General features: G+C 45.8%; 1 protein-coding gene across 5 annotated transcripts in view; it reads left to right on the top strand.

The window, feature by feature from the left end:
• The window catches only part of Vps13d (vacuolar protein sorting 13 homolog D), a 229558-nt gene that overhangs the window by 205783 nt on the left and 9755 nt on the right, over positions 1–14020 (top strand). For all 5 annotated transcript variants that reach the window (XM_036179299.1, XM_036179301.1, XM_036179300.1 and 2 more), the window contains one exon: positions 13057–13188. In XM_036179299.1, coding sequence (XP_036035192.1) covers positions 13057–13188 — 132 coding nt within the window. The remainder of the gene's footprint in view (positions 1–13056; positions 13189–14020) is intronic.

Here is a 14020-nt window from a genome sequence, read left to right as displayed (position 1 = left end):
TGTGACCTGTTGACTGGTTGTTTTATTTGTTTTTGTTTTTTAATCTTGTTATTTGTTGCCTTCTATTAAGTATCTGTTTACAGTCTGTTCCTTCTGACCTTACAGCAGACTCCTGCTTGATGCCAGGCTTCCCCAAAATGCTGTAGCATGCCATTCCAAGCCTCCATAGTGCATAGCACTCCAGAGCGCCAAAATAACTAACCACTAGCTCCTGCACTCACTCATCTGCTGATATAAGGTCTGGGCTTCTTCTGTAGTCAAGAATGTAGACTGTGGGGTGCTGCGTGACAGACTTTTCCTGGGGAAACACAACACACACACACACATCTACTCACCCCAGACAGGGAGCTCACAACAGACCAGTGAGGTTTTTGGGGTTACTTACAGGAGCAGAAATGGCTCAAAGATAGCTGTTACCAAAATCCAGCCCAGCAGAAAAGCTGGAACCCAGAGTGTACTACACACCTTGCAAGCATCTCAACAGGTTGGAGGTGTCCTTTCCAGGCAGCTCAGTTGCTTTCTGCTTCTTTTAGACTGTTTGGCTGGCCTCAGAGGCTTCTTTGCAACTTGGCTTATCTAAGATTGACTCTCCAGCAGCCCTTACTACACAATGTGGGGCTAGATAGATGGCTGAGAAGTTAAGAGCACTTGATGCTCTTACCTAGGACCTGGGTTTAGCTCCTAATACCTACATGGTAGCTCACAACCATTGTAACTCCAGTTCTAGAGCATCTGACACCCTCTTTTGACCTCTGTGGGTCCCAGGCATCATGCAGTATATACATGCAGGCAAAATACTCTCACACATATAAGGAAGCAAATAAATATTTAAAAAGAATGTAGACCTTGGCACTGAGGAGATGGCTCTGTTGGTAATGTGCTTGAGGACCTGAGTTCAGATCCCCGGGGCCAATGTAAAAGCTACATGCAGCATCTATACCTGTAATCTCAGCACTGGGAGTAGGTGAGCTTCCAAAGCCTGTAGGGCAGCCAGCTAGCCAAGACCATGAACTCCAGGTTCAGTGAGTGACCCAGCCTCAAAAATCAAGGTGGAGAACAACAGAGGAAGATAATGTGTGTGCACACATATCCATATAACAGACACACACACACACACACACACACACACACACACACACACACACACAGAAGGGCAAGAATGTAAATTGTACCTTTCTGATTGTAAGCTTCTCAGTATTACCTTCTCTGGTATCCTTTCATGGTGTCCAGATCCCTAACAGTGATGGAGTCTATATGTTGAGAGTCTCTTCAGCAAATGTGATATCTAGTGAGTTTACTGAGTCCGAGGGAATCAGAAAGACCCTTGGTCAAGTTTGCCACTTCCAGGAAGACACGTTTGTCTTTACCATTAAGTGAAATATTAGTGAATACCTCCTGAGAGGAACAGTGTGAGGCTGGAGTGTTTGGGATTCAGTCAAAATATTCATACCACCAGCCACAGCCCTACCCCGCATGCCAGTTGCCCAGTCCCAACCTAGTGTCTTCTCACCAAAGGCTGATGGCAAATGCATGTGCAAGAGTTAGTGCCACAAACATACATGATTCACAGGCATTTTCCCAGTGCCTTGGGGCATACACACACCCCTCCGTCATGTTTGAGTCACCCACAGACTGGTACAGTGCCACAGCTTAAAACATGCCAATTGAGCTGGGCAGTGGTGGTGCACACCTTTAATCCCAGCACTCAGGAGGCAGAGGGAGGTGGATCTCTGTGAGTTCAAGGCTAGTCTGCTCTACAGGGCGAATTCCAAGACAGGCTCCAAAATCTACGCAGAGAAACCCTGTCTTGAAAAACCGAAAAACAAAAATAAAACAACAAAAAAACCAAACATGCCAATTGTTTTCTCATGCTCCACCCTTTTCTCACAAGAGAGTGAGTGTGTGTCATGCGTCTCGCTGTATGCCTGTGTGTAAAGTGTGAGGGAATCAACCCAAATGAGTTTCATTTTGTCAAACATAGCAACTATCATCTACAGTAGCCTGATTTCCTTCTGTTCTGTTTGCTTGTTTGTTTTGTAGTCATTTTAATGTATGGAGAGCCAACCTTTCAAATGAGTCACCTTGTCAACGAAAACCTGTTATTTACTTGAACCACCAAGGACTAAAGAAAGGGTAGAGCAGCCATTCCCTCACGACCTGCCAGTTTGCACCATGCACAAACCAGTCAGAGGCAGGCTGGAGAGCCGAATCTGTAGAGTGAGCTCCCGTCTCCTCCCCTGGTGCCATCTACCTCTCCTTGACTGTGTCCAGTGGCCTTCAGCTGCTGTGGCATAAGAGCCCTTCTGGCCTGTGCCACCCCTGGGGTCCTGATTCGGCAGGATTCAGCAGATCTGTTGAGTGCGTGTTTAATGTGACACAGATGGGGGACATCCCACAGACCTTTCTGCTTTACAAATTTTCAGCCTTTTGCATTTCATCGGCGTTGCTTATTGTTTACAGGCTGTAACCTGAGACAGCAGAACAGATTGTAATTTTTAAAAAGGTTTTTTTTTGGGGGGGGGGGCGGGGACAAGGCTGCAGGGGATCTGGGAGAGAAAAAAATCCAGTAGTGTGGAATGTTGTTTGCTGTCCAGACCAAACAAACCAGTTTGCCAAGGGTTGATGGACTATGACAGTCAGCCCAGCTCATGTTAACACCAGGCAGCACATAATGAACAGACAGCTTGACTGTTTTATCACCAAATAAAGAATGCTCTCTGTCACAGGTGGGACATCCTGGTCCCAGGTAGAAATGAGCCCCTTGTAGAGGGATCAAAGGGGGTGGCCAAGATGCCAGCTCTGTTCTGTTTCCTTCGTGTCTAGAAAGAACACTGCCGAACCCAGTCTGTATTCTAACACGTGGCTGTTCTCCTTCACATCTTCCTGCAGGGCTTACGCCTGGACCTATAGCAAGAGTCAGGACAAAGAGAAGGGTTTCTTTAGTATGAAAAACTAGGGTGGTCATGAGGACATTGGACTGATGGACCAGAGCCAGGCAGACACAAGTTTCAAGACAGACCCCATCTCTGGTTTTAGATGGTATGGCTAGCTGGAGGTGGCCTTGGCTTCTGTGAGATCTCAGCCATAGGATAAGCCTAAGGATCAATAGCAAGAAATCCAGCTGATGAGGAAGGACATGGGAACTGGATGTGACTGGTTGTCTCTAAGATCAAAGAAACCTAAAGCTTGGGCTGATATCGAATGTGTCATATTAGGAATTGACCCCGAGGAGTCCTTTCCTTGGTGTTTGAATGAGTTCAGAGATTGATCACCGAGTCAGACATTTCTGAGCCATTGACCATCTGAGTGTCAGGATACCATTGACTTCCCATGAGGAGCTGGACCCAGAGCGGCTGCCAGGCTTCTGAGCCCATTTTTTTTTTCCTTCTTGGGAAAATGCAGACATTGCATGGTTCCCCAAAGCTGCCAATTACCCTCTGGGAGCATGTGACATGGGTCAGGAGCTTCCTTGTGTCCCCCACAATGGAAAGTCCAGCATTCCTGTGCTCCAGGGGTTCCTGGGTCATTCTTAACTCCCAGCTTTCCCCTTGCTCAGGCTTCAGAGGCCCTGCTGCCAACCAGCCTTCTCTGCTTACCCGGCCCTTCTGTACCAGCTCCTACAGTTTCAGGGCTGTGCGTTCATCTCAGATGTGTCTGGGCTGGAACCTTCCGTTCTCCCTCTGTCCCTACAGCTCAGCTGCGGGGTCTGAAGCTGGGGGCTGGACGACTTTGATTCCCTCAGAGTTCTTTCTCCTCCCACTGTCCCTTCTCTTTTCCTGCCGTCCCTGCCTCCCACCCTCTCCTCTCTGTTTGTCAGGAAAAGAACGTGAGAAACCCCTAGGTTGAGCCAGCAGGTAGTCCTGAAGTGATAAGCAAACTACCAGCAAGCCCTCCTGGAGCTGTAGCTCTCCAGGTTTGCTTGGCTTTGACCCTGGAGACCCTGGGGCAGGGGGCTCAAGAGCAGGCAGAGATTATATTGCAAACTGCATTTAGAGGGAGTGAGTTGCCATTGATATATATGTATTTATTTCGTAAGTCCTTGGCTATGGTGAATTTTCCTAAAGGTGGTATCCTGAGATTATTTCAACTTTAAGAATTGTATGTCCATTGTAATTTATTGAATGTTGGGTGGTTAGCACTGCTTCTTTACAGACATTATTTCAGAAAATTAGTATTTGAATAGAGCAGGGGAAATGTTCTTGTGTCTAACAACAATGGACATGCTCCTTAGGAGTCACTTACAGGGAGTCACATCACAGCCTCCCCCAGTACACACACATTAGTGCTTGTCACAAGGAAACTATAAGTACTACACTTTTGCATTGGGGTGAGTTTTGTTTTGGGTTTGGTTTTGTTGTTTTTTAAGACAGAGTTTTTCTGTGTAGCACTGGCTGTCCTGGAATTCACTCTGTTGACCAGAATGGCCTCTAACTCAAAGATCCTCCTGCCTCTGCCTCACAAATGCTGGGATTAAAGGCATGTGCCACCACTGCCTGGCAAGGATTTGACTTTTTGTTTTTTGTTTTTTTTTCCCAAGACAGGATTTCTCTGTGTGTGGCCCTGGCTGTCCTGGAACTTGCTTTGCAGACCAGGCTGGCCTTGAACTCACAGAGATTCTGCCTGCCTCTGGCTCCCAAGTGCTGGGAATAAAGGGGTTGGCTACCACTACCTGGCAAGGTTTTGGGTTTTTGAAGCAATGGCTTACACTGTAGCTCAGGCTGGCCTGGAACTCATTATGCAGCCCAAACTGGCCTCAAACTTGATAATCCGGCCGCCTTAGCCACCCATGTGCTGGGATTAAAGGTGAAAGCCACTGTGCCCAGCCACATTTAGGAATTCTAAGTTGACTTATTTGTTCTGAGGAAGTGTAGGCGGTGCTGGACAGTTAATTTTATGAGTCCTACTATGTGCTGTGTGTGTGTGTGTGTGTGTGTGTGTGTTATTTCATGTTGGTGTTATCAGACAGTGTTATCTGTCTGTCTTTTCCCTACCAACCCTTGTTCATCTTTGTGCCACCCTGGTCTCAAAAGAGATCAACTCTTGAGAGAGAATTTCTTCCTTATGTAGTTATTTGTCAGAAATTGTCTGAAAATCGGCTTTTTGTCCCTAGCATTACACACTCAGCTTTGGCTCATGGAAACAGTCCTGGAGTTAGCATTAGAGTGACAGGTTTGCAAAGACTGTGATTCTGGTAAGCACTGGATTCTAGTTTGCTGTCGTTGGTAGAATACAAAGCCTTTGGTTGTGAAGTGCCCCTTCCCTGAAATGATCCTCAAAGTTGTGTGTCATTTTATAAAGTAAAGCAACCTCAGAATGCAGACAGATTTATGACATTTGGGGAACCTTTTCCAGAGCTCCCAGCTGTGCTGAATTCATTATAAAGTGAGCCTTCCTGGCCCTCCTCAGCCAGCTGAATTAAACAGATAGTCTCACTCTGGAGACAGTTGACCAAGAGAAAAGTCTGGAGTGTCTTTGTCCTCTGTTGAAGTCCCAGCAGCATGTCTACTGGCATTAGTCCTACCAGCTGCCATGGTCACAGTGTCATGGGGTCCCCAAATGCATGAGATTACAGAGAGCCTTGACCCCTATAAACAAGTCAGGTGTGAACCCCACTGATGGGCGCAAACCAGTCCAGGAAATAACCCCTGCTAGACTGCTAAAACCTAACAATATAAATAGGATTTCTATGCTTCCTTGAGTCAACATCTCCCCCGTTTTCAGTGGCAATGGTATGGTATGGGAGTTTGTATGTTACCTTAGGCATGACTTCAGAGCTCCAGGGAGCACGGTGGAATGTCAGCAGGAAAGTGAATGGGAAGCACTTCCATGACAAGCTGTGAGCCTCCCCTGGCCCTCCTCTGTGCCTTGGGTGCCATTCTGTTAGTGTGTTGTATAGACCAGCCTCCACTCTTAAGCACTATCCCTTTAGTGACTTATTTACTGCTAGTAACAGCCCTATTATCAGCTTCATTTTAATTTTTCGTTACATTATTAATTTGCATCTCTGTGTGTATGTGCATGTGGTATGAGGGTGTACTTACCTCTGTGCAGTATGGAAGTTGGTTCTCTCCTTCCACATGTAGGTTCTGGGGATTGAACTCAGGTTGTCAGGCCTGGCAGTGAGTGGTTCTCCCCAGTGAGCCATCCTGCCAGTCATCAGCTTTGTTTTATAAATGAGGAAACAGTTTGTAAATAATGGAATTGCCCTTCAAGCTTGAGAACCAGAGGGAGGCATGGCCATTCTCAGGCCTCTGAGCAGGTTTGTTTTTCTGACTACCTTAATTTGAATGCTTACTCAGTAATTCCAGAAAGACTGAATCTCTTCTGACACATGTGTCCAAAATCCAAATTATCCCAGGAAATACTTGGTATCATTTTCCCATTTCAAGATTCAACAAGCCAAAGCTTGGTTGCTATCTGTGAGTAGCCTCTAAAAGGTGGTGTTATATCTGCCTTTAACTATTGGTGGGGCATTTTCTCATGGGAAATGGTCAGACTTGGGAGATTTTCACACTCATGTAGTGTCGTCTCTCACCAGGCATACACTGAATGGAGTGAGGAATCTTTGTCCAGGAGAAGCATTTTCCTCAGTCTTTGGAAATGGATTCATGGGGCAGAGAGGAGAGAGCTTCAGGTCAGAGGTCTTCTGGACCCCAGACACTGTATAGCAGTGCATCAGAGTGCAAGGTGGTGCCATTCAGGTGGACTGTTCCATTCAGAACAATGATAAATGTTGGATGGAGCCATTCAGCTAAGACCCGATACCTTGTAGCTGTTACCAGGGAACAGTCAGTGTTAGAGAATCTGGGCCAACCTTCTGTTCTCAGTCTAATTATTTGTGCTTAGTTGAGCACACTGCATATCAGTAAGATAGTTAGTGAAAACAAAAATTGTGGGCTCAAATGTATAATAGTGTAAGCATCATCCATCACTCCTCAGAGGTCAGCATGCACAACCCCCAGTTAGATGGCAGCCCTCCATTGCATAAACATCTACTGTGCTTGGGCGTCCCAGCCTACTCATTTACTGATGGTTTGTGGATGTCATTTGGTTGATAGACATTGACCATGACAGACTTCTCAACCAGCTATCAGCTTGCACCATGCCGGGGTGGACATACACAACCATCTGTCTCCAACTAACAGAACTGTGACCCAGCTACTCATCATATAAGCACAGAACAAATCATGGCCTGGCCAACTGCTGACCTCAGGCTGAAAGTCAAGATCAACCAAGTGGAACTAGTTAGATGTGCCCGCCACCTTGTTTGGATTTACTATTGCATCAAGACTGTGACACAGGTTATTTTCATTGCTCTGATCTTTGGTTTGGGAGCCCCAGTGTCTGTCAAATAGTCCCTGCCAGATGAAATGAGTCTTCATGGACAGCTCTTCCTGGGTGGATATCTGCAGTATATCAGCCACTGTGTGAGTAGCCCCTTCCCTAGGGGAAGAGGCATCCATGGTGTATCACCGCCTCCTGACATTTTCATGGAGTTCAAAGCTCAAGTTCATTTGGTGCTGACATTTTGGATTAGCTGGTTGACTGGAAGGGCTGCTTCTTCCTATATGCTGTGAAATTTATAAACCACAGCAGCTGAGGGCTTAAAATGGCCGACAATCCCCAGCTGGCAGCAATTAAGCGCACCACAGACCTTTGGCTAAACAAAGGCTTGTGGAGGCAGAGACACTGCACACACCAAACTGACTCTTGTTCTTAGTGTTGGTCAAGAAGCACTTAACCAAAGAAAGGTGAGTGAGGAGATTTGCCCACTTCCTGTTTCATGTGGTGCCAGACACTGCTTAAGTGGCATCATGACCGTTAGCAGTGGGATGACAGAAGAGTTTCAGTGTTGACCTTCATGCCTGGTACCATTTAGTCGGGCTTCTCTAAGGAAGCAAAACTGGTAGAATGAACGTGCAGATATAAGAGGACTAGTTTATAGGCTGTGATCTGGTAGTTGTTCAGTCTACAATGCTGAATGTCTCTGCTGTCCAAATCTAGAGGGTTCCTGGAGAACTGCTGGTCTTCAGAGTACACTGGAATCAGCCTCAACAGGATAGATGAACTTGCCAGAGAGAATGGGGACAAGCAGGCAAAACACAAAGCTTCCTTGATCCATAGCCTTTCACGTGAGCTCCCACCATTAGGTGTGGCCTAGACTGAGGGTGGGTCTTCCTTGTTCAAATAATCAAGTGAAGAAAGTTCCTCCCAGGAGTGCCCAGCAGCTTGGGTTTTAGTTGATTCCCAGTAGTCAAGTTGACAGCTGGACACCATTATGCTTTCATTTGAAAGGAGGAGGTGGAATGAGAAAGTGCTGAGGCCATTTTATACCCACTCCAGCAGCAGGCTGAAAAATCTAGACCAGGCTGGCAAGATGGCTCAGCAGATAAAATGTTTGCTGCTCAAGCCTGAGGACCTGAAGCTTGATTTCTAGAACCCACAGTGAGACTCCAATAGCTGCCCTCTGACCTCCTCACATATGCTATGGCATGCATGCACCCCCTCCACAATAAATAAATAATCAAATAAATAAACATAAAATTTAAATGGATTCTAGATCAGTATTTTCTAAGATATAACAGATGTATCAATCAATTGAATCTTGTTTTGTTTTGATCCTTTGAGACAGGGTCTCATGTAGTCCAGTCTGGCCTTTAATTTGCTTTTAATCGAGGCTTGCTTTGAACTACTGATCCTCCTCCCTTTTCCTGAGTGTTGGGATCATGCCACACTCCTGATTTTCCTTTCCTTTGTTTGTTTTGAGATAGGTTCTCATGTGGCCAGTGACAGCATATTAGACAGTGTTGTCCTAGACAGTACCAAGCATTGTATGGGTATAGATAGCTAGTGTCTCATAACTGCATCATAGCAGAAGTGAAAAATGGTTTTGCCCCTTTTTAAAGTAGCTCAAATTCTCCTCTTAAGCAAATTTTTGTATCCTGAAATCTGGCAGAAAGTGTGCATGCATGCATGTGTTTATGTATATCCAAATCCAAAGGTCACCAGGAGACATGCACAAGCATGTTCATAAGCACATCACTTATAATAGCAAAACCTTAGTCAGTCTCAGAATTGTTGTAGACATTCACGCCATAGGGTATTAGTAAACAGACAGAAGTGAATTCCAGCTGCCCACGGAAATGGCTGAGTTCTTTCAATAGGCCCAACATGGTTAGAAGCCATAGACAGCACTAGTGTGTCAGAGCATGCTTTGAAGTGTGGGAAGACTGCCTAAGAACAAAAAGCATGGCTATTAGACATGAGTATCAGAATTGGGGCTGTGCAGAGAGAAGGAATGGGTGTTTGTATGCAGAAGACACACAGGCTGTGGTCAGCAGTGGGGCTGTGTATTGTATTTGTTCAAATAAAGAAAAAGGCCAGTGACAGTGGCAGGCCCCAAACAGAGCAAGAGGAAGCCATCCTGTTCCTCTTCCCAGTGTTCAGCTTACTGGGACATAGGACAGTGACTTAATAGTCAGTCTTGTAAAACTAGACGCCTGTCCCTGAGTCATAGAGCAAGAACAAATGTAGGATTGCTGTTATCTGTGGATACACTTGTTTGTAAGGGTGATTTGAGTTCATGGTGTGTGTGTGTGTGTGTGTGTGTGTGTGTGTGTGTGTGTGTGTGTGAACACACATATATACATACATGTATGATTATATGTATTTTTAGGGACTTGTGCAATAGTAAGTCTGACTCTACTGATACATATTTTATACAGTATATTACTATATTTTTTTGTTGTTCATGTTTGGGTGGTTTGGATTTTAGTCGTTTTTGGTTTGGTTTGGTTTTTAGACAGTCTCAGTGGGCCTGGCTGACTTTGATCTTGCAGCCATTTTCATCTCTGCCTCCAAACACTGTGATTACACACTGACTATGAGAACAGTTCTACCACAGTGGTTCCTTTTCCCTGGGGAAGGTCACTTTGTAACCTTCCTGCCAGCTCCTGGGTTTGAAAACATTTCCTTATCTTTGTTTTTTTTTTTTAAACTCTTAAGTAAGTTTGGGTTCATATTTATTCTCATGATGACTTTAAACACTATCCCCCAACACCTGCTCATGACTAGCCAACTTGGACATGAGAACTTGAAAGTTTAGTTGTGTTTTAGAGAAGAAAAATTGGCTTTAGTCATTGACAGAACATTGTAGAAGAATGAGGAAGTGTGTCTTCAATCTGCCTTTCTGCCTCCCAAATCACCCCTCACAGAGAACCCCTCATTTACAGAGCTGTGTCCTTTCTTTGAGGTAAGGTTGTAATGAGAGGCTGTGTTTTTTTTCCCCTGTATATCCTAGCGACATGAAAATGATCCTTCACCATCACAGTGTGCTCCTCCTAGGCCCTAGCACTAAGCATTGAGTCCAGCATGGCCCTTGGTGTTTGGCAGACCACCAAGAGAGAACCATAAAAATTGGGGGTAGTTTACTATCTGGTGGGAAGACAGAGAGGAGATGAGCATAACACATGGTAAGGACAGATCCACAAGGGAGCTGTTCTACCTACTCATTCTAGATGTTTCTGTGGGTTTGTAGTTTGCAGGCTAGAAGATTATTTATTGGGAGTAGAGAGAAAGTTTGGGGAAGGGCTCTAGTGGAGGCCACTGAGTCAAAGAATTACTGTGTGCACTTAAACTTTTTGGTAACACAGGACACATTTTCTCCCATTCTGAGTTGGCTCACAGTTCCTGTGAGGTGTGACTTTTAGGAGCTCATGAGCAGGACCCTGCTACCTTTCTTTGGCTTGCCAGACTTCCTTAGGTCCCTTCACAGGGATGCAGTTCACAGTTGGTTTTCCCTTCACCACAGTGTTAAGCACTAAGAAAAAGATTGTCTCTTGTAAGGAACAGGACACATATCCACAAAGGTTCCAGTTTCACATCTATCCTTTGCTGTCCCTAGTGAACTAGACAGAGGTACCCTGGACATTTCTCTTATGAAACTGAGAGTCTACTAGTTCACCTTGTACCTGATAATCTTTGGCTTTCAAATCTCAGAACCTCATCTTTGCTTTGTAGCTCAGTGAAAGCCACCAAACATTTGAGATTCTGTTGTGTCGCTGTAGGCAGCCAGGTGCTGCTGAGACAAAACACTTTTTCTTGTGGTGTGTGCTGTTCACATGGAGGCAATAAACACACACATATCCCAGTGCAATGACGTCCTTTGAACAGGTGACTGACTTGCTCTAAGTTATGTTTCCAGAAGGGCCATTCTCACTGAGGTAGTGGGGAATTGGCATTCAGGAGGCTAAAGCAGGGCAGCCAGTTCAAGGCTAGCCAGAGCTATATAGTAAGTTTTGGTCCAGCATGGACTGCAACATGGTGAGACCCTATTGCAAAGCAAATACATCCACAGGCTATTTTTAGGAGCTGTAGAGAGGTGGTTATAGTTAATGTGAAATATATATAGGTAAGCACCCAGGTATCTCTCTACAAGTTGAGAGACAGTGTGACAGGAAAATCAAACCTTAATTGAAAGGAGGTAGGAAAAGTGACTTCACCATCTGCCTCTTGGAGGGATATATGGTCTTCTGCTTGGCAGCCAAAGAACCATGGGAATGCTTTGGGGAAGACATGTTATTGGTCTGTCTAGACAGTGAAATGACAGCAGTTGTTTTGCCAGACTAGGAGACTAGAACAGGCCGCCTGGAAAAGTCCACCCAGCTCCTTACTGGAAACCCCTTGTGATCCATAGGTGAGCAGTTATGAAGTTCCTCTCTCAGTGGACTCATATTATATGCCTACACCACCGCCCTGCTTTCAGGGAGAACTCTGAGGTGAGAGCTATCCAGAGTTCTAAACCTTGAAGGAGGGACTGAGGCTAAGCACAGTGGAAATATATAAGTAAGTGCTGTAAATGAAGCTAACCCATTACCCGGGCCTCAGTGCAAGCCACTGCCACCTCCTCCGAGTCTCCATATCACTCCTAAAAACACAACTCATAACTAAATATTTGAGACTTGTTTGGGGTGAGAGACCTGGCTTCCTAACAGCCGTCAAACACCCTCCATGACACCTTCTGGAACCATAGCCTAGTGAACTCAGCCTGACTTGGGTTCAGAAACACCTTAGCTCTTCAGATAGCCTGTGGCAAGTTCCAGACTGCTGCTTCCAAGGTCCTACCCCGACTTGCCCTGCAGGACACTTCCCCCATCAAACCATCTCCACTACTACAAGGACGTGGTTCTAAAATGCTGATTCAGTGTGGCCTCCTGTTCCTCTCTTTGAGGTATGTCTAGAGAGGGATGTTTTGCTTCAGTGGGTTCCAGGAACAAATAATAAAAAGTACAGCAAGTACAAGGTTGAGGACAGACCCGGTACACTCTTATCAGTCATCTCAAGTATGCACCGCCTTTCCAAGACAAATATGGACTCCTGTTTCTAGGAAAACACCAAAAAGTATTTATCAATTACCCTGTCTATGGTTTGTGGAAAAAGACAACAGCAGCCGACCCTGAAAGCCATAGCAAAGCAGATTCCTTTGGGCAACTGACAGCCAAGTGGCATGAGTTAGGGCTGCTGCTGCGGCCTGGGACTGGTCCTCTCATGGCCACTGCATTCCTTACCCTTTACCCAGGAGACTGAGCTCACCCCTCAGGAGCCTGGCAGCATAGCAGGGTCACAATAAAGCCCAGGCCCCTTGGTGTTCCTCCTGAACCCACTGCATGTCCCCAGCAGGCCAATGCAAAGAAATCCCTGGCAAAACATAACACCGGTGTGGTCCACTGGAAGGCTAGTGATAATGACCTGAAAGAGCTGCAGCGATGGGTAACCTCTACTCTCCAGCTCATGGGTGCTTTTTTTATATGATCTCCCAGCCAAGAGGTAGGTTGTGCCAGCCCATTACACAGAAAGTGAGATGGAGGCCACGGAAGTCAACTGATTGAGCCAATAATCCTGTAGCCAAAGGATTGTCTGAATTCACAGTGGGTATGCTCGAGACCACATAACTCTGCTGCAGCTTGCTCCAGTCTATAAGCAGTGTCTTTTCAAAAGAGGATGGAAGATCCCTTTAACCTTGACACTTAACCTCTTCCTGTCCATTTGCCCCTCCAGGACCCAAGCCCAGAGGGTTCGGAAACCACGGTGCTGCACTGGCCCCCAGGGGCTGCTTCCTCGGTATTCTGAGAGCCAGGCAGAAGGACAGGAGCAGCTCTTCAAGCTGACGGACAACATCCAAGACGAGTTGTGAGTGGGGGCTGGAGAAACAGGTCCACTGTACTGCCTTGTCTGTCTTTGAGTCTGAGAAACTTCCCTGTGACCCAGGAGCTTCAGCCTGATGAAGCCCTTGGGAGAGGCTGAAGGATTGCGTGTCCTAAATGTCCAATGGGTGTCAATATGGCTACTTATAAATGGCTTCACTAAAGAGAATGGCTCTCAGTCTGTTCCAGAGTGGACCTTGCTGTGTCGTCTCTGAAGTGAGTCTCTCTGTAGACAGCTCAAAGAGAGGCCAGTGTGGGGGGTGTTAAGAGAGGTCTTTCCCATAAAAAAAATTACTGTAAACTTTGGTATCCAGTGTTTGCTACAGAATGCTAGTGAAATGAACCACCAAAAAAAAAGTAGCAAACAGGCTGGAGAGATGGCTCAGAGGTTAAGAGCACTGGTTGCTCTTCCAGAGGTCCTGAGTTCAATTCCCAGCAACCACATGGTGACTCACAACCATCTGTAATGAGCTCTGGTGCCCTCTTCTGGCTTGCAGTCAGACATACTGTATACATAATAAATAAATAAATCTTTTTTTTTAAAAAAAGTAGCAAACAATTACCCATTGAATGTTCTGGAAATGCAGTTTTCTTGATTGTTTTGTCACCCTTTTAGTAACCCAGGACTTTGTCACATTTGTGGCTACTGAGATTATTCTTAGCTGATGTGGCAGCCATGGCAGTCTTTGGCGATATTCTGTGGAAACGCTCAGAATGTAAAGTGTTCTGTGACTTGACCAGATGTGAGAGGACTGCATTTGGGGCATAGCAGTGTGCTAGTGTAACTTGTATCTTCTAAGATGAGGCAAGCTAGGGAG

The sequence above is a fragment of the Onychomys torridus genome, chromosome 2 (assembly GCF_903995425.1).
Source record: "Onychomys torridus chromosome 2, mOncTor1.1, whole genome shotgun sequence".
Lineage (NCBI taxonomy): Eukaryota > Metazoa > Chordata > Mammalia > Rodentia > Cricetidae > Onychomys > Onychomys torridus.
This window is presented reverse-complemented; position numbering and strand designations above follow the sequence as displayed.